Here is a 22,208-nt window from a genome sequence, read left to right on the forward strand (position 1 = left end):
TATAGGCTTCCCAGCCTTTGGCGAAGTATCATATGTCATTCATCATTTTGTGATCTCTTGATCCTGTAAAGTACTTGCCTTGAGGTCTGTGTGCATTTGGGAATTTCAGCTCCTTTTCTCTGAAAATGTAAGGTGAGATCAGTAGTAGTAACATTTTTCGGGGCACAAAGGTGTGGATTGGGGAAGACATGAAAATGATGAAGTTTGTCCAATAATGAGAATTAATGACATTTTCTTCACATTTGTTTTTCAAGGCAAGCATGTCCCAGGTAAGGCAAGTGGGATTGCTGGCTGCTGGATGTCAGCCATGGAACAAAGATGTATGTGCTGCCAGTGGAGACAGGTTTGCATATTGTGCTACTCTGGCTATCTATATTTATCAGGTAAAATAATACTAATTCTTTTCAATTTTTAATTGTAATAGTTAAAATTATTATTTATTTTAAGCCCTGGGCACAAGAAAAATATAATGCTGTAATTTAACTGCTGTTTCTATTTTCTATTTTTTGTTCTTTATTGGGCTTTAAAATGTTTAGAAAAAGTTTATATCATATTATTAGTAAATTTGAAACAAGAAAATTCTATTCGTTGAAGGATGTGGATAGTCCATTAAAATTGGTGCAGATATATTTTGAAATATTCTGAGAAAAATCTTCATAACTACCTTTTTTTTTTAATTCCAGTCATCACTCATCAGTTTCCAATTTACAGTGCCAGTGTCTTCATAAATTTCTCTAGATAGAGGAGCCATTAACCTCTTAAATTCAAGTTCAGCTTTCTTCCTTAAACCCACAGTCAGATTCTCAGTCAAGGAGCTTGCTTTTCATATTTCAGAAATATGAGTCATCTTTGACTCGCTTCTAGTCACATCCTTTGCCCTCAGTAACCAAGATTGATTGTGGTATTTTGTATTTTTCAGTATCTTCTTTCTTTCCTTCTTACCTGAACTATATAATATTCTCTTAATAGTCTCACTTCCTTTAATTTGTTTTTCCTATAATTTATGTAAATCTCAATTTTAAAATCTTTAATTGCTACTCATACCATAATAGCACATCCAAACTTCATATTATGACTTTTTTTTTTCCTGGTACCAGGAATTGAACCCAGGGATGCTTAACCACCAAGTCACATTCCCAGCCCTTTTTCATATTTTATTTAGAGACAGGGTCTTGATGAGTTGCTTTTGAACTTGCCGTCCTCTTGCCTCAACCTCCCTTTACTGGGATTACATGACTTTTAAGAACTCGTGATCATCCTACCTCCTTTTTCTTTCACTCTGTGTTACAGACATACCAAACCAATTGTATTTTATAAAACATCTCAAACTCATGTCTCCTTTGTTTTCATTAATTTTTCAGTTTGCCTACATTGCCTGTGTAGGGAACATTTTCTCATCTTTCAAATCTCACCTGAAATGTACATTCTTTTTCTTATGCTGGCTTTCCCCCTTCCTTACTAGTGAGAGATTTCATAAAATGGACTCTCTCTCTCTATTTTTCCATTTATTAGAAATGAGGCTTTCTTACCTTTGCATTCTTAAATTTTTGTACACTCTAGCACTTTGTACACAATTCATTAAATGTCTTGGATGCATGAGTTTGCTTTCTTTTAGTCTTCGAACATCAACTATTTCAGTTGAGTAAAAAATAATGCTTTATGCTGAAGAATTCTTTTTATTACTACATTAGTTTATTACTAATCATGCTATAGTTTGTGGAATATTTAAGAAATGGTAGCATTAATCCATAAAAATAATTTATTTTCCACAGTAGAGAATAAGATTGTGTGTACTCCATTTATCAAGACTGGAAATGTGTAGCAATGAAGATGTGATTTTAATATCACTCACAATCTTTCACTTCCCAGCCGGTCCCTACATGAGGCAGCAGAAAGCTCTCTTTTTTCCTTCCCAGCTATGTTCTTTATACCCTGCATGTCTCCCATGTGTCTCACTCCCAAATTCCTTCTTGCTTAGTCTCCACTTCCTGTCTTCTTGTCTTTTATTTCCTTCTAAAGAAAAGAAATATGTCAGGCAAAGCAAACTGTTCCTCCCAGAGGTTAAGGATGGTAAGAAACTGAGCAGATGTTGGTAAGGCTTAATTTTTTTCAAGTTTTTGTGTCTGAAATCTTATGATAGCATTTTATGACAAATATTTATGCAGTTAAGTCAAAATTATGAACATGTAAAACTTATGAAATGAACTCAAAATTATGGTCATTTGCAAATTAAATAAATTTAGGTGATGGTTCTTTACAGTATATACTATAGCAACGTGTTTCAAAATATGCCAATAAAAAGTTGCATCACTAAATGATGACATTGACATTAAATTGATAGTAATATATAAATTCATATTTTATATTATACAGTATACATAATTCATATTTACTTTCATATGTGATATAGAATTTATATAATCATGTATTTAAATGTATATATTAATAAATTTATATTGTTTTATATGTGATCATCTAAATTAAAGTGATTTGAAAATTCTGCTACATAAATAGAAGTTGTTATAATTATTTTCAGGATAAATGTTTATTAAGTAATTTGCAAACATAGACTGTATAGTCAAAGTCCAAAAATATGTCAAATTCTAGATAATGACGATGATGTATTATCATATTTTTCTGAACTATAAAATAATATTTGTAAATGGCTTTCAAATTGTTATTTAAAATGCATCATTATATTGTATTAAAGCACTCTAACAGTAATTTATGCTCCATCTCAATATAATAGTACAGTCTTACAACACTGAATTGTAAATATAATAGGAATTCATTAATAATTTAATCCCTACAAATAGTTCAATATTCTCTAGTGTGCTTACAGATACTATTAGATAATTTGTATGGTAAAGTCAAAGAAGGTCATTGATAAATGTCTTAATTTTTTAATATTTATTGTATTTATAGAATCTTTGATTAAATTTCTAATATGTATATACCAAAGTTTTCTGTTACATCTTATATATTCACAATATCTACCATAGCTAACTTAAATTTCTGAATAATTTAAAACTTAAAAAGCTATTTATTTATAAATATAAAAAATACAATTATGTATTTAAATAGCTTCCTTCAAATTATTATTGCTGTAGTGCTAATCAGATGAAAAAAACAGTGGTACTGGGTTATCTTTACTAACGCTTCATCAAAGTTGTCTAAGAATAGTTGAAACTATAAAAAGAATTTATAGGAGACAAAGCCTTAGGAAATAATTAGGACATTAGTAAAAATTTTACATACAAAGATGTTCACTACACCATTATTGTATAGCAAAAAGCAGAAGTTACTTAAGTGCAAAACCATAACATCAGGGTTTGATCTTCGGTATCAACTTACCCTCTTCTATTGGCCAAGCATTACATGACACTAGAAATGCAACTGTGCACAAACCAGGCAAAATGTTGTGGGACAGAGAACCAGGAGAGGTCATAAAATCAGTAAATAAATAATTAAGTAAATGTTTCAGGAAGAAATGTGTTCCATGAAGACTACAAAACAGACAATAAGATAATGGGATAGGTTTTGAGTAGAGTTATTAATTTAGATGGCATGGTCTGAAAACATCTCTCTAAAGTGGTACTTTTGAAATCAGACCTGAACAGGTAAATGAATAACCGTGAGCAAATCAATGGGGAGAGTATTAAAGGCCAAGGGAACAGTGAGTATCAGGCTGTAACATGGAAATGATTTTACTGGGCGGAATTTTATATCAGATTAGTTTGGCAAGATAGCAGAGGTTTGATGATGCAGAGTACTGAAGGTTCTGTCAGCAGTTAGGATTTTACTGCAAGTATATGGTTAGAGAAATGTTGGAGTAACATTTAATATAATGATTTTTTATAATTTTCAGTAACCCTGAAAAGTTCACTACAACATGACATATACAGTACAATTCAAAACATGGTAACAATGTTGGAGAAATTATTTAATCCACTAATTAACTCAGGCATAATTACAAATGAAACAGGAAAATATAGGCTATTCATTTTATTCACTTACATATAAAAATACAACCTAATTTAAAAAATGACATAAAAAGGGTCAATGATACATTTCTCTCGAAGAGTTAGACATCTTAATAATATAAGAATAAGTATTTGGTTTATTTAAAATCCTAATTTTTTGTACACCATAATTTAATTTTTAAATGTAAATAAAAGTACAAATGGCAGAAAAAAATTCCAAAACCAAAGGTTTTCAAATTAGCTATGGAAAATGTAAGAAAGTTCTGAATTATTATGCATATTTGAATGTGAAACATTTATTTTTATTAATTTTAATTGATGTTTTATTTCAGTTCTCTTATTTGTTCCCATATGACTTTTTTCTGCTGATCAAATATACTTAAATACACTTGAACATAGACCAAGGATTGAAATTTGTTCATATCTTTATTACTCAGTGAACTAATTTTCATGTATGTGGCTTTTGTTTATATGACATGATTATTATTGGATAGTGTATTATTTAAAAGGAGCACTAAAATGTTTTGTTTATTTATTTTCATTTTAGTTGGATCACCGTTATAATGAATTCAAACTTCGTGCAATTATGTCTGAACATAAAAAAACAATTACAGCAATCTCTTGGTGTCCACATAATCCTGATCTGTTTGCAAGTGGCAGTACTGATAATTTAGTGATCATTTGGAATGTTGCAGAACAAAAAGTCATTGCTAAACTCAACAATACAAAAGGTACATTTGTCACTGAGATTTATTTTATTGGTTAAAACTTTTTATTTCAACAACCACAATTAAGTTTTATTATTTTAGGTTTTACAATTGTGTTGTAAAAGTTCTTAATAGTAACTGACATAAGGAATATATTTCACATCATGACTCATGTATGTGTACAAAACTGAAACAAAATTTCATGAAATAATTGTACTTTGAAAACAAGATCAACTAAAACATAGTACCAAATGATTTCATTAATTTTTAAGTATAATATAAAACTTTTCAAAATTAATATAAAAATCATTTTAAAAGATAGACTTAAGGAGGCAAGTAAAAATCCTTGCCTATTCATTAGTGTTTTCTACTCCTTATTGTATTCTACTTTAAGATACAAGGACAATATTCTGCATGTATTTAATGTGTTGTTCAGCTGTTTTCATGCCTTTATGTGTAGTTTGGTCAGGGTCGAAAATGCTAGTTCACACAAATAGGTCTTTGTGAATTTGGATAATGTCATACTTTTTCTACTTAGCATTGGGAACTCTTATTCAATTTTAACTCATAATGAGGATAATTGTCATAATAATAAATGTCATAATAATGTACTCTTTCTGAGCACCAAGTATATAGCCCAGTTGATTATGGTTTTGTAAAATATGGTTGGATATGTTTTCTATATTCAGTTTTCTATATTTAGAAAACTTCAATATTGTATTTGGAAAAATATGAACATTTTTAATCATTTTCATTTTAAATATCCCCTTTCGAATGTCTTAAGATGCCAATATTTTTTAGAATCCAGGTTAAGCAAAGTAACAATTTACATTAAGTGAACTTTTTAACCTCTATGTATAATACTAGACTTTGATCTTTCTTCAGTAGTTTTCACTTTATTTTTCTTTTTCCTAATAAACAGTAGTTTTAAAGAAAAATGAGTATTAGTTTGTCCAATTGTAAAATGTTAAAATGGTCATCAGGTTTTAAAATGTCACACTGAGTGCAAAAAGAAAAATAATACTTTTTACCTATCTCAGAATATGATTGGGATAATTAAATGAGTTGATATTTGCAAAGCTCTTGAAAGTATTTGTACATAGTAAACCACTACATAAGTATTTTCTGTTATTATTATTATTATTATTATTATTATTATTACATGACATTGTTTGTGGTTCCTTCACTTCCCTTGCTGTTTTTAATATACATTTAGAGAGCCAACCTTCTATTGTCCTTCTTTAATTATGCTGTAGTGATTTGGTCCAAAGTAACTTGCCCCTTGTTAGGGAAATTCTGCTTCTGTTAATACATCCTAAAGCCACATCAGCTTTTTTATTGGCCTTGACCATGTACTCATTCTTTCATTCACTTAGCAAATATTTATGGCGTTCTCAATATGTGTCAGGCCCTGAACCAGGCTTTAGGCTTCCACTTTCTTCCTGTTGACACAAACTGAATTACTATAAACCAACAACTTTCAATACTGTGTCTTTATTCATATCATGTTCTCTTCCTAAGAAATATTGCTCACTCTAATATATTTAAACTTGACCTCTATTTGAAGGTATAATTCAAATCCAGATTCTTTTAATGACAGTAGTCCAGTGATTCTCAAGTTTTCTGCATATCAAAATCACTTGGAGCAGCTTGATAAAAATAGATTCCTAGGTCCTAACTCTACGTGACCTGATATATTGTATTCAATTTTATGGTTCTAATATAGTCAATCTATTTGTGTTGGGAGATTACATAATTTCTCCATTGAGTCATACATTTCCAAAATACCTATTTTATATACAGTTCATTTGATCACAACAATAGCAGGAACATTAACAATTAACTTTTGTATTTCATCTTATGATTTATACAGTAATTTTACATACATTATTATATTTTCTTAACATTCATGTGAAATAGGTAGCCAGCTATTTTTATTATTATTTCCATTTAATAGATAAGGCAACAGAGGTTTAGAGAAAGTAATTTCTTTAGCTCATTGGAGGCAAAACTAGAATTTGAATCTAAATTCCTGAAAGACATAGATTGTAGTATATTGTTTGTTGTTATTAAATCTTTATAGTAACATTCATCTCTTCATGCATTTATCTCATTCTCCTCAATTTATATTTTCAGAACCCTCATTTTATTTCTTACTACACTATATATCTAGAATGTCTAGAGGTCTCATATACAAATAATAAGTATTTGTTTCTTTAATATATAGTCTATTAAATTAAAGAACCCTATAAACTTCTTTGGCTCTATGAAACATTCGACCATTTTATTAGTATTTGAACCTAAGTAGGTATTTTTCCTTTCATTCTGAAAGTTCCTACATAAATTCTCTGTTGTCTGTGGGATTATGTTATAAATCCTCTTCTGAAGTAAGTAAAATATTTTCAAAATAATGAACTTACTTTGTTTTAGTTTTAAAAATGTACAGTACAAAGAATATTTAATGGTACAATTTTGTGCTACATCTTTCTTTTAAGTATCTGTGTTTAATTTATTCCAGGAATACCTGCCTCTCTTAGCTGGTGCTGGAATGCAGATGATGCTGTGGCATTTGTCTCCCACAGAGGCCCACTGTTCATTTGGACCATATCAGGACCAGATAGTGGAGTGACTGTACACAAGGAAGCCCATAGCTTCTTGTCTGATATTTGTATTTTCAGATGGCATACCCAAAAAAAGGGGAAAGTTGTGTTTGGTCATATTGATGGAAGTCTATCAGTTTTCCAGCCAGGTAAGAATTTAATTAGTCTTGTTTTTTAATTTATATATTTTATAGCAGATGTGCTTTCTTATTTACATACATGTTTTAGTTTGCTTCCCATTATTCAAACAAGTATCTGAGACAAATGAGCTTAAAAAGAAGGAAGGTTTATTTTGGCTCACAGTTTGGGAGGTTTTAGTTTATGACCAAATGGCTCCACTGCTTGGTGACACAGTATAACCAAGTGGGAACATCTGGAAACAAAAAGAGGGAGGGGTGCTGTCCCACAATTACCTTTAGGAGTATGCCCTCAGTGACCTTTTAACTTCCCAAAATGCCCCTGGTTCTAAAGGTTCCATTACCTCCTCATAGTGCCAGGGCCTGGGGACCAAAGCTTTAACACATGGGGAACTTTGGGGAACATTCCAGATCCAAACTGTAGCAATATGTAGAATCAACAGTATCAAAATTTTAATTTTAAAATAATAGTTGTGAAAATATTATCTAGAATTGGGCTGACTTCATATATTCATTGATGTAAATTTTATTTGTAGGCATTGTAATTTCACTCAGTTGTACAGATCTTGCTTTGAATTTACCCAAATCAGTTAATCCCCCCATATTTGTAATGTTTAAGTCAAGTTTTTTCTGCACATTGACTAAGAAACTGACATAAATGAACAAGGACATGTTGCTGGAAGATATGATAACTTAGTAAAGCCCTCTAAAATATTTTCTCACCTGCTGATAAAGATGATATTTTGATGCCATGGTTCCTTAAAAATGTCTTTAATGTGACTATTGGATGTCTAGAAAGATAGATAAAAGAGCTTTTGTAGGAAGGGATAATTACTTCTGTAAAACATTACATTTCAAATTAACTGAAATTAACAGAAGAAAAAAGAAAGTAAAATTGAACCGAAGAAATTGTGAAACTTTAAATAAATCTTTTTTTTTAGTAAATAATCTTTCTTAATTTAAGAAAGTGGGGCTGGGGATGTAGCTCAGTTGGTAGAGTGCTTGCCTTGCATGCACAAGGCCTGGGGTTCAATCCCCAGCACCACAAAAAAAAAAAAATAAAAGAGGGGTTATATAAAATATTGATACACTGAGGTCATTATATCTTAAATACATTTTAAATGGAATCTAAAATAGATACAAATACTCTTCTTTACCACTTTACCCCTCTGTTCTTTGTACATGCCCTCTGTTTTTCTAGTTTAAACTAATGAGCATGGGACCATTTCATCTAAGGTGAAGATTAGGTTGAGGAGAGATCAATGGCTGTTGCTTCGTTTAAAATTTTGTCTCAAATACCTGCACTTGACAGGTTCTACCACTGTACTTCTCTATTATGTCCTCTACATTGGGAGCAGATTCTATCGTACAGTTAGTCATTAAGGTTCACAGTTAAATTAAGCAACAAAACTCACATGCTTTCTCTGTTTTGATGATGTGAAGATCATATTTCTCTCCTGTACTCTTTTTCATCTCTGGGAGTTTCAGGAGATAATATATGAACAATAATAGTGGCTGTGTGATTTCTCTTCTGACCGCTCTGCTCTCTACATTATTTAACCAGATCTCATTAGGGATATTGCCCAACTTAGCCTCTAGTTGTCTTTAACCCAGAGATTTCATCAGTATGGTGACTGATTTCTTTCTTCTCAAGGAATCTCAGTGCTGCCTCAGGATCTGAAGAGATTTATGAGGAGTATGTTTTTATTTTAATCTAAAATGCCTTCTCTCTTTTTTTATATTTTGTGATTTGTCATTATGAGTATCTCCTTTTTCATTGACCAGGACTTTATTTTTTTCTTGCTGCTTTGTTATTATTATTATTATTATTAGACATATTTGAAGGTATGAAATCATAGATATTGAGACATTATTTTACATATCAAAGACATAAAGTGTTGAGACATTGTAGGCTTATTTTCACATAAAATGAAGGAAGAATAAAGATATTCCTTGCTTTTCTCTGTCCTAGGTATATACAGGATAGAAAGTACAATATTTGAGCAGTCTGAGCTATGTGGCTTCTTGAAGAGGCTACTGTTTTCCAATTTGTACATCTGTACCTAAGTCATCAGGGTTGTTTTTCTTGATCTACCCATATGTTAGTGCACTGGGGCTGATATAAAAAAGAACCCAAATTGGATGGCTTAGAACAAGAGAAACTTAATGTCTCACATGTCTTCATTCCCGAAGTAAGAAAATGAGGTGTGATAGGGCCATCCTTTCCCTGATGATAATAAGAGGATCTGTTCTAGGCCTCTCTAAGCCTAACTTCTAGAAGTTCCTTGATTATTGGCAGCCTGACTCCCATCTTCACATGGAATCCTCCACTATTTGCTAACATGTGTTTGTGTCCAGATTTTCTTTTTTGTACAAGAATGCAATCACCCTAAGGACCTCACCTTAACTTGAAAACCTATTTTCAGATAACATGACATTTACAGGTACTGGAGGTTAGGATTTCAACAACTTCATTTGAGAGGAAGGAGTAACAATTTGAACCATAAAAATCAACACAAACCTCTTAATTTCATTTATTCAGTAGGATTTATTTAGCAATGAAAATACATAAAACATTACAAAAGATACAATTCTTCTAGATATTTTTCTTTTGTATAGACATGAGCTAATAGATCATGAGGAAGCTCTGCCTTTTGATTCTGTCATTGAATTCTGGATTGTAAACTTTGGAACTGTTAGCATTAGTAGTTGTTAGGTTTTGTTAGACTTCTTACTCTTATGAGGCACTATCAACCATACCTTCTTAATGACTTCTTGGCATCACAGATGATTCTATCCCTATTTTATGATACAGGATTTCTAATCCTTGGGTTCTTTTAGGAAGCTATGACAATCTCAAGTTCTCTGTTGTCTGAAATTTCTTTCTATTAGAAAAATAAATAGATATTCATGGAATACTGCTCACTATAGAATACACTTATCTATCATTTTAAATATGTCACTTCTAAAGTGTGTTTTGTATGTTTGTATATTTATGTGTGTGTATTGGGAGTTAAGAGGGCTTGTTAGGAAATCCAGCTGGACTCTTAAGCCTTCTGCTCCCTTTTAGTCTACAAAGCACCATTTTATTCTGTTTTATATATTGTATTTTCTTTGTGTGTGTGTGTGCATTTATTTCTTCTTTATTAAAATGCTTAATACATTCTGTGTAAGCTTCATTTGTCACCCTTTGGATACCTTAAATAGCAGACCTGTCCTCCTTTTTTTTTATACTGCAAAAGTGATTTTCAACCAGAGAATTTGCAAATATCCAGATACATTTATGGTCGTCACACATGGCAGGAGAAACATATTGCCATCTATATATTATATTTTCATGTAAAAGTTCTCTAAAGAATATTATTGCAGGGCAGAAAAAGTTACTGACTGCTATAATCAATTCAAATTTTGTTCTTAGACCAAGTTCATCAAAGAACTTTCTTTTTTAACATTCACTACAGTGTCTAATTGAATCAATGTTGGTCATTCATTTGCTATTTCATGAATATGCATTAATAAGATTTACATTTTTAAACTTTAGAAATGTTGTTGATGACATTATCCCTGTGTAACACTGTATCTACCTTTTTAAAGCACATAGAAGGTATTTCTTTCTGATCCCAATTCTAGGAAAAACTTGTGCTTCTCAAGATATTTTTTGTTTATTCTTTTAATTTTGTTTTTATAAACAAAATTAACATTGTGAATTGTGCAACCTTTTCATAATAATTTCCTCTTTGCTTTAGCCACCTAATCTCAAAATCAAAATTTTGACAGCCATGTGACTATGTTATTCTTATCTTTCAATCCCAATTTTTCCTTGCTTTCATTTTAATTTTTTTATGTAGAAATTGCCAAATTTATCTTCTTGATTTATTTATGTCATATGTTTCTGTCCTTATCTAACAACACAGGTTACCTTATTTTGCATATTAAAATAGAGAAATAACATGATAACATATATAAATAAAAATATTACCTGCTGTTCCCATGACTGCGAAATTTTATAGATTTATTTTTCTGTTTTATAATAAAAATACCAGCCTTCCAGATCAAAAGTAAAATAGGGAATATAATTCACTATGATTTTGACTATAAGAATAGGACTTTGAAGCAACAAAATTTAGAAATTATAGGGTTAAGCAGCAATTTCTCCCATTTTGTCTTGCAGATGTTTGATTGTTTTATATACTAGAATATTTTTTAATAAATCGTAAATATTAACCGATACAAGAAAACATCTCAAATTTACTTAAGAAAGGGTAAAGCTTTGGTCAATAAGTCTTCTTAAATTATTCTCTCCCTTGTAATGATAACTATATTAATATGCATCACTATTATAGCAATTATTATTATCATCATGCTCTCATTCTCAAGGTCTGTGCTTTTAGTCACTTTTCGATATTCTTCATTTCTCTAAGGACTTCCCTATTCCTTTCAGTTTTAATTAGGTGAAATTTGTTGTTGAAAAGATCAAGTACATTATTATCTGTATCTTTTTTCTTACAGCTTTTCAGTAAGAAATAAAAACATTTAAGGCACTGGAGATTGCCAAGCCAAAGCAGTTCAGTCTGACTTTTACCATGAGGACAACCTAATTCCCCTGCATTTATATGTGAATTATACCTCCTGCATAAAAATGCCAGATTTGCATTCTTAGGACTTCTAGAGACTGGTGGTACACAAGGAGAAAATCAACTTGATTTAAATTATTGACCTTCTAGTGACTCTTTGAGAAATAATTTTCTTTATATTTTAATAGGTAATAAAAATCAGAAACATGTTCTGAGACCTGAATCTCTTGAAGGAACAGATGAAGAGGATCCAATTACAGCCCTGGAATGGGACCCACTCTCTACTGATTATCTTCTTGTGGCTAATTTGCATTGTGGAATTCGCCTAGTTGATTCTGAATCACTTTATTGCATAACAACATTTAATTTTCCAAGTGTAGCAGCTTCTGTGCAGTGCTTAGCCTGGGTTCCCAGTGCTCCTGGCATGTTTATAACTGGAGGTATACCTATCCCTAATCCTCAAAATTTTATATATGTGTACATTTTTTAATTAAATAAGAGAAATTATAGGCTTTTATTAATTTGTATAAGACAATATCCCAGACATTTTCATTCATTATAGTAAATGCTGAATTTACTTTTAATTTGTATGGTTATATCATTAACATAATTGCAAATAAAAATGAAATTAAAACCCAGCATTCCAGGTTTATGGAAATACTGTGTGATATATTAAGTATGAGCACACATGTAGTATGTGTTTATGTAAGTACTGGAGACAAAGTTTAACTTCAGGTATAGCAGGATGACCAGAAAAAAAATTTGCCTAGATAGGAGTCGCAATAGCCTCACTAATAATTTTGATAGCCCCTGACCAGATATGCTTAGGCAGACCCAAATATTTTCAGCCCAAGTTGAAAATGAAAGTAGGAATAATTGCCATGGGTTGGAAGTATGCTCCCTCATAGTTTTCTTATCATGAGAAAAGTAGCAAAGACAAGTAATGATGAAAAATGGAATGATGGGAAATTTAGGAATGGTAATTAGAAATTAAGCGACTGTACTTTTACTACTTAATTTAGGTTCAGAGAAAGAGGCCTCTGCTAGTTTCAACTACTGTGTAAATGCTTCTTGTATTTGCTCAGTACATAAAATAATAAATATTTTTATCACCTTAACATTTTTTAAGAAATTCTTTACTTCTTTAGTACTTAATTTCCACATGGAAGTAGATAGAAGTAGATGTATGAATATATATGGATATATATGTATAGACACACATACAAACACACACACATATATATATATATATATATATATATATATACACTTTAATTTCACAGGAGTTAATGAATTAAAAAGCATGAAAGTTTTAAAATACGCCTATTGTTATTTATGAAATATATTTCACGTCATAACATTTACCAATTTTAAAGGATACAATTCAGTAGTTTCTAGTATATTCACCAAGTTATATAATCATCACCACTATTCAATTCTAGAACATTTCATGACTCCCAGCAAACCCTGTTCCCCTTAATAGCCATGTGCTATTACTCCACGACAGCCCTTGGCATACCCATGGGCAGATATAAACTGATCATCCACTTTCTATCTCTGTGGATGCTTACTCTGGACATTTAATATAAATGAAATCATTCCATATGTGGCCTTTTGTCATGTTTCTTTTACTCAACATAAATATTTCAAGTTTTATGCATTTTGTGGCATGTATCTGTACCTCATTCCTTTTTATGGTTCAATAATATTCCATTATGTGGATTTGCCAGATTTTATCATTCATATACACTTACAGTATTTCTACTTTATGCTATTATGGAAAATGTTTTCATAAACATTTATATACAAGTTTTTGTAGACATATGCTTATAATTCTATTGAGTATATGTCTGTGAGTGGCATTGCTGGATCATATGGTAATGCTGTTGAAAGTTTGAGGAAATGTCAGAGTCTTCTCCAAAGTATCTATTAAGGTAGGATTTTTAGAAGAGTTTCTGCTGGTCTTCCGGTATATTTGAAAATCTTTATTGAGATGAATATGGACAATGGAGTAGTTTACAAACATTTCCAAACAGGAAGGGTTGTTTATTGGTTACAAGTAAATAGTTTTCTGTAGCTGACAGTTTCCTAGAATAACTGTATTCCCCTGGAATGGTTTTGTAACAAAACTGTTATAATGCTCTTGATGGGGGGAAGCTGCAAAGGTAGGCAGTTTCTAACCCTATGAAAGGGTTTGTAGCAGAGGAAAAACAATCACAAAACTTAAAATTGAATAACATTTCTTTGATTATAATACCATACCACATTATTGTTCAAAGCATGTCAATAATTAGTGCTAAAATTTTGCAAATGAAAGTTTTTGTTTTTATTTTTACATCTGGACATTTTAGTTTTAAACAAAATTTGTTAACACTTGGTTTTTTATCATGTGACTAGATTCTCAAGTGGGTGTTTTACGCATTTGGAATGTTTCAAGAACAACACCTATTGATAATTTTAAATTAAAGAAAACAGGATTTCACTGCTTACATGTGCTTAATTCTCCTCCAAGGAAAAAGTGTAAGTAAAAATACTATGAAAATGTTAATATTTTAAAATATGTTTTCTGTTGAAGTGACAAGTAGTGATATAAATGTATCAGATAATAAATGCAACTGAGAAACAATTTCTTAGAAATATTCTCTACAGATATATCTATATATTCTCTACAGATATATACATATGTGTGTGTGTGTATATATATATGCAGCAAAGAAACTAAAGGACTACCAAATCCACAAAATAACTAATATTACTAAGTTGACAATATTTAGAGGCAGAGTGCTCTTAATTGTATTCATATAATCTTAAATTATTTCTGTGAGGAGGATGAAATAATGATATTGGTGAAAAAAGAAATATCAAGAATGATGAAATGAAATAAAATTGGTTTGATTAGGAGAATTTGTTTCAAACACGGCTCATTTACAATCTGTATAGTTTATAACAAAGTTAAAATAACCTATATGTTCAAATTATAGAATCTAGAAAATATATTTCATGTTCAAATACCATTTTTCCCTGGATTAGTATTTAAAATTCTGGGCGTTCTGTATACTCTTCATTTATTTTTGCGTATTTTTTCTGATTTTCATTCATTGCTTCTATAATTAAGAAAAATAATAAAGCACACTCACGTTATAAATGAAAAGATAGGGAACTTGGAGGAAGTTCAGAATTGGAATTTTTATAAAGGTAAGAGAAAATAAATTGACTTCCTGTTAAGTCTATTATGATTAAACTGTGCAAATGGTACTGTTTCCATTTTGCATGGATCATAAAAAACATGGAGGGGGGAATTTAGTGATTGGAAAATCTAGAGTTATTGATTCCTCCTTACTCAAGCCTTTTTATCTTTATACTATACTAAATAATTAGCAGTGACTAATATTATTTTGGTACCTAATTTAGTTGACAGTGGTAAATAAAGGAAAATCTCTCTATTTGAATCCTTGGACTTTCCTCAAATTTCAGCTTTTTCATGGAGTCCTAATATTTCTAGCCTGGAGACTTGAGGGTCTAGAAATATCAGGACTGATGTGGTAATATACCTAAAGCTGGCATAATGTTTATATTTCATACATTTTTATGTCAGGTTTAGTTACTTTGCTCAGTGGATGTGAATTTCTATACATGGAATAATTGAGACAGCTCAGATCTTTTTTACTGATATTTTTTTTTCATATTCAAAGAGAAGTTTGTATCCCTCAGAGAAAAATCAGAGTATAAAATGAAGCCAATGTTGTTATTTTTGTGTAATTCCTTTTGGATGACCTATTGTTAGACAGTTATGAAAATGAAATTTTAAAATGCAGACACACTCGCTGAATTCTAAAAATAATGAATTATAAATTGATGCATAAAGTTTGTCAAGACCACTCATAATATCATCTAATAAAAATATCAGAAAAATAGTCATGGATCATATTAACTTTTAACCAAACTCTCAGAAATATTTTATCAAAACTATTGCTACCAAATGTCTCTTCTATTATTCATTGATCATTCTAGTTTGGACTTCCTGTCACTCTCAGGTTCAGAGAAATGAGAATTACCTATAATGAATATGATAAGAAAAACTTTGTTGTACTTTAATCAAGAAAGAAAGTACTGGAAAATATTTGTCCATATTTCAATATGTAATTAATTATGTATTGGTCTGATAACTTACACTGGCATCATTATTTTGAATTATGTTTGTAAGAAAATATTCACACTCTTAAGGAAAATCTACAAAGATAAAATATGGGATAAAATACAAAAAATAACTGAACAAGGAGGTATTTATATAATTGAAAATAAAAGAAACAAAAGTCTGAAAAATAATAAAAAATCTGAGGAAGAAGAAATAATTGAGATGCAAATGTATGTCAGACACTGTTGTAATTCTTATTTTGAGTGCTGAATTGAAGTGAATTATAAATAATCTAAAAAATACTTGTTTTTATTGACTTGGAAATTAGCGGCAAAGAATTATTAACTTTAAGAGGGAAAAATTACGTACATGTAGACATGTGGAAGGGGGAATACTAAACTGCTATGTCAGTGTTTTAAAGGGAGATAATATTCAAAAATAATCATGCTGTGCATTAATTTATGGGAAGATAAGAAACCAGATATTCACAACAGATTGTGATTCCTTGCACATTAATTTTCATCCATTTTGGTCCATCTGCTCTTCAATATACCTTTTCAAAATAAAATCCAGTTCTGTGCTTATATTTCCACATTTTCTGGCAATGCTGCCAAACTGCTCTTATAGCAGAAATTGTAATCATTGATATGGACTCTGGATTTTAAGATAAAACAAAGCAATGAAGCATTTTTATAAATTAAGACCTGTGGTTTCGTTATACTGGGAAGCTATTGACATAAATGCTTATTTTTTTATTCTGCTTCGTTTTTAGTTTCAATCCAATCTTCAAACAGAAATCATTATACGTCCTCAACTAGTGAAGCAGTTCCACCTCCTAGTTTGACACAGAATCAAGCATTTTCTCTTCCTCCTGGTCACGCCGTGTGCTGTTTCTTGGATGGTGGAGTTGGTCTTTATGATTTGGGAGCCAAGAAGTGGGATTTTCTTAGGGACTTGGTATGTCTGTGGTCATTCCTTCTATTACACGAAACACTTACTTCGCATACATCTATCATGTGTACTTTTGCCTGTGTGTTAATGTTTTTAAAAATTATTTTGTAAGTAATGATTTTTTAAGACTTTTCTTAGTTGGTTGAAACATTTAAAAATGCATAGAAAAATGGCAGAACTATTAAAATTATTTAAATGTTAATAAACTTAAAATATTAATGTCTGCTTCTCATGTGTTTTATGTAATGGAAAAATACAGAGGCAGGAGCTTGGAATGTAGCTCAGTGGTAGAGTGTTTGCTTAGCATAAGTGAGTCTCTAGGTTCCAGTTCCAGAACAACAAGAAAAAATAAATAAATAAAGGACGTAGCAGTATATTGTCGGAAGCAAAATGAGAGATAGAATATTCTTTCAGAAGGAAAGACAAATCAATCCCTTTCAGTTATTCCAAACTTTATTTTCATTTCCTCTGTGAACTGAGTTGAATTAGGCATTTTCTAAAACTTATCTCTGTGAATCATAATAATAGTTAATTCTGTGAATTCTGTTTTTATTATCATTTAAACCCTGATATAAGATACAATACAGTCTCTGTGTTTTCACCCTTTCACCTCATTAGTGGTGTATCCCCACTACCCAGTATAGTGCCTAGCACATAATAAGACTTTATTAAAAGTTTTGTTGACTGCATGAATGAAAGCATGCACTAATGTAGTTTATGTTATAATTCCTTTGTCAAGAGTCATTCTCCTTCATCTCCTTCATTATAAAAATACTCCTGTTTTTCCACAGGTTTAAATTAGATTAATCTAGACACTTAACAAACTTTGTTGCTAATTACCTTCCTGTGATTTCACATAGGAATGAACTCTAGACTTAAAAATGAGGTTTGAAAAAAAGTTAATAAGAAATAAGATTGGATCATTTTAAGACTGCTCATTTAATTTTGTTCTCAAATTTAAAATTGAACTATATCAGAAATATTTCTGAAGCAATATGTAGCTTAACTATTTTAAAATATTTCTTTTTAGAGTTTATTTGAAAGTGATTTAATTTTATTTCCTCTTAAATTTTTTTCCATGTAAACTCTTTCCTAGTGTGGTAAACTTCTTCTGTACTTTAAATTACCATTTATTTTCAAACAAATTTATGACAGGGAAGAGAGAAAAATATAATACATTTAAATGTATAAAATGTTTTAGTAGAAGAGGAATCATGCAATTTGAATTTAATAGATTTTCTATTTAGCATATAGATTCATGTTTAAATATTTTATTTGAAAACCTATTTTAAATTTGAAAATCTAATAAATACTAAAATTTTGTAGTTTTACAAATGATTTCAGTGGCTTTTCTCCTTTTAAAAATATCTGACAGTCAAAAGAGGCTGTCATTTTCCCCCTCGTACCTTCTTTTAATACTGCTACAAATTTGAAATTACTGGAAATATTACCAGAAGAAACATTTCCTCCGAAGATTCGAGTTTACATAATCCTATTACACGTTCTAAAAGACAGATTCCCATAATACCATTTATCTGTTTAAACCGAAGAAAAAAAGCTGTGTTTTCCTCTTCATTCCTCCTTTTTTCTTGGTAAGAAGAAAACACAGCAGAAATATTACAATTTAATCCCTTCTAGGTGAATTTTTAGAATTCCAAAAGTAGTATTTGAATGTGTAGCAATAAAATAACATTTAAAAGTGCACATGCACCAGGCGTGGTGGTACATGCCTGCAATCCCAGAGGCTGGGGAGTCTGAGGCAGGAGGATCCAGAATTCGAAGCCAGCCTCAGCAAAAGTGAGACACTAAGCAACTCCGTGAGACCCTGTCTCTAAATAAAATACAAAATAGGGCTGGGGATGTGGCTCAGTGGTTGAGTGGTCCTGAGTTCAGTGCCCCAGTACCAAAAAAAAAAAAAAAAAAATGCACATGCAGATGACTACTACTACTGCTATTCTTATCATGAGAAATGACCAGCTACAACAACTCCAGCCAGGTGAACCAGTGGGTTTTCTAGTCTTTGGGATTTTTCTTTCCAACACCTTCACCTAAATGGGAGACCTTATAGTACTTCTGCAATTTCCTAAGGTTGTGGTTTCTGGTGTTAACAGAAATACATGGAGGAGAAAGGACTTCCTTCTCTACCTTTCCAACCTTGTTGAAGAATAGAAAGCCTTGTTCTTGTGTTTTAACGCCCTGCCTAGATCCCAACATATTGTAGTATCTGCTGCTTAAAGCAGGAATTTTGATTCCCATTCCCTAATATTTGGAAGAAGACAGAATCTAACTCTGGCCATTTAAGTTGGGTTTTAAAAGATGTCTGATAGGCACATAGTGATTAATTGTCACTTTCCAGGTATATGTTTAAATGTATCTGTTATATATACCACTTTACATTCATGTGGGTGTTTGGAATTTTAATCACCCTGTAACAGTAACAATTATTCCAAGTCCCAAAGAGTAGACTTTCTAGAAATTTTTGGAAAAAGTTCCATTAAAAATTGGGGCCATGTCTGATTCTATTTCTGACAAAATTCAAAGGTGCTTTTGGAGTATGCCATTGGTATAAAAAGGAATATTTTCACTAATGGACTTATAGCTTCAACATCATTGTTGTCTTCTATACTACTGCAAGAATGATGCAGAATATCTATTAAGAGTTCATTGCATTAGGCTAGGTGCAATGGCATACACCTGTAATCCCAGGGACTTGCAAGGCTGAGGCAGGAGAATGGCAAGTTTGAGGCCAGCCTGAGCAATTCAGCAAGGCCCTAAGCAACTTAGTGAGACCCTGTCTCAAAACAAAAAAATAAAAAGGGCTGGGGACGTGACTTAGTGGTTAAGCACTCTTGGGTTAAATCTCTAGTTCAGGGGAAAAAAAGTTAATTGCTTTATAAATGTCTAGCTTAGTATTCTGTACATTAAAAAAATCAGAAGAATGTTTTGTATTGAGTTAAATTGAAAAATGAAACTTTGAACATCTTTGAATTTAGTTGCTTAATTGAAGAACTGCAGTTGAGTAAAATTCAGGTCTATATAAAAGATGGGTTGAACATCCCTAATTGTAAAATCTGAAATCTGAAACTATATGAATGTTAATAAAATAATGCCACAAGTGGAAAATCCCATAGCTGACAAGTCATTTGTGATTTGTAAAGTCACAGTAAAAAGTCACGTGCTAGAAACATTCTATAAAATTATCTTCAGCCTAAGCATACAAGGTGTTTATGAAACATAAATGAATTTCATACTTAGACTTGAGTTGTATCTGGAGTTATCTCAATATATATATGGAAATATTTCAAAATCTGAAAAAATCTGAAATCCATAATACTTCTGGTCCAAGCATTTTTATTAAGGGATTTGCAACCTGGAATACAACATAACAAAGAACATTAAACCATAGCAGTGATTCCACATTTTTATATTTTTTGCTTGTCTATATATGTTTGCATTTATATATATAAATATATATATTATATTATATAATAATATATATTAATATTTGGAAAACTATATTATATATATCATATACTTTGATTATACATTATGGATTCTTTATTAGTTATGTAGATTTTCCTCAGTAGTCGTGACTTTTTTATACTGCATTCCTAGGGACATGTGGAAACTATCTTTGACTGCAAATTTAAACCTGATGATCCGAATCTTTTAGCAACAGCTTCATTTGATGGCACTATAAAAGTTTGGGATATAAACACATTAACAGCAATGTATACATCCCCTGGTAATGAAGGGGTTATTTATTCCCTTTCATGGGCTCCAGGTAAGAAACATTTTATTAAAATCAGAAATGCAATTATGTGATTTTCCTAAATTTTTTTTCATTTGAATTATCTTCTTCCTCTAGATGTCATTTTGTTCCAAATGATCATAGAGGCAAATTAGTATCAACATTTGGTTACTTTAGTTCATGTGAGGTTTTAAAATGACTACTTTCAGAGACATTTTGATTCCTGAGCCCTTTAAAATGATATAGTCATACAGAAAAGCCACGGTAAATATGAATGAGCTTGACTTTTGCGATATTTGTATGGCTATGTCTTTAAAGGTATGGTGTTTTACATGAAAAAAATATTTCCTGAAATTTTCATGTGAACCAAATTTGTGAAAATAAAAACAAAAATTTCTTCTTCTTTTTTGGTACTGGGAATTGAACCCAAGAGTACTTAACCTTTGAGCCACTTCCCTTTTTATTTCTTTTGAGACGGGGTATCACTAAGTTTCTTAGGTTCTTGCTAAGTTGCTGAGGTTGTCCTTGAATTTGTAGTCTTCAACCTCCTGATTGTTGTGATTACAGGTATGCACCAACATTCCTGGGTCAAAAATTAATTTTCTAAAACTTATTAAAGACTGCTGCCTCTGTTATATCTGTTTTTAAGTATGAATGATTATATATCAAGTAATTGTAACAATTTAATTCTATATAAATTCTACTTTTGTAATATTGAAGAACTTTTATGTCATAATGTGATTTTTCTTTAATATCAGAAGATGCTATTTTATACCTTCTTATTTATTATTTAGTTATTGAGGATTGAACCCAGGGGTGCTTTACTACTGAGACACATTTCCAGCCCTTTTTTTATTTTGAGGCAGAGTCTCACTAAGTTGCTTAGGGTCTTCCTAACTTGCTGAGACTGGTCAAACTTGCCATTCTCTTGTCTCAGCCTCCTGAGTGGCTGGGATTACTGGCATGCACCACCATGCCTGGCCATACCTTCCTATTTATAAAGGAAATATGTCCTACATAACCTCTGACACTTCCAAAGACATTATTTTTCCATAGCAAATAATTTTTCAGCTCTAAATGGATTTTTCACTTTATGCGGTATGTATAATGCTGACTTATTTGTCATAATAATAATATATTAACTTAATTACCATATATAACCAGTATATAGCTTTACCCTTATTTTTTAGTTTTTTTCTTTATACATGAGGATTCTAAAACCCTGAATTTCTATGCCTCCAAGGTGTTTAGATGTCTTCAAGGAATTTGAAAATCTCTTGGGATTTTATGAATAAGTGTGTGTGTGTGTGTGTGTGTGTGTGTGTGTATGTGTGTACCTATATCTATCTGTCAAAGAATGTAATAGTAAT

General features: G+C 31.0%; 1 protein-coding gene across 1 annotated transcript in view; it reads left to right on the forward strand.

Annotated features, from left to right (window-relative positions):
• Wdr17 (WD repeat domain 17) overlaps nucleotides 1-22,208 on the forward strand; it is a 93,896-nt gene that overhangs the window by 35,729 nt on the left and 35,959 nt on the right. The window contains 7 exon segments of the mRNA XM_047551539.1: nucleotides 255-383; nucleotides 4,531-4,714; nucleotides 7,209-7,439; nucleotides 12,190-12,441; nucleotides 14,399-14,521; nucleotides 16,909-17,093; nucleotides 20,703-20,871. Of these exon segments, the coding sequence (XP_047407495.1) occupies nucleotides 261-383; nucleotides 4,531-4,714; nucleotides 7,209-7,439; nucleotides 12,190-12,441; nucleotides 14,399-14,521; nucleotides 16,909-17,093; nucleotides 20,703-20,871 (1,267 nt within the window). The 5' untranslated portion in view covers nucleotides 255-260.

The sequence above is a fragment of the Sciurus carolinensis genome, chromosome 4, assembly GCF_902686445.1.
Source record: "Sciurus carolinensis chromosome 4, mSciCar1.2, whole genome shotgun sequence".
Classification (NCBI taxonomy): Eukaryota; Metazoa; Chordata; class Mammalia; order Rodentia; family Sciuridae; genus Sciurus; species Sciurus carolinensis.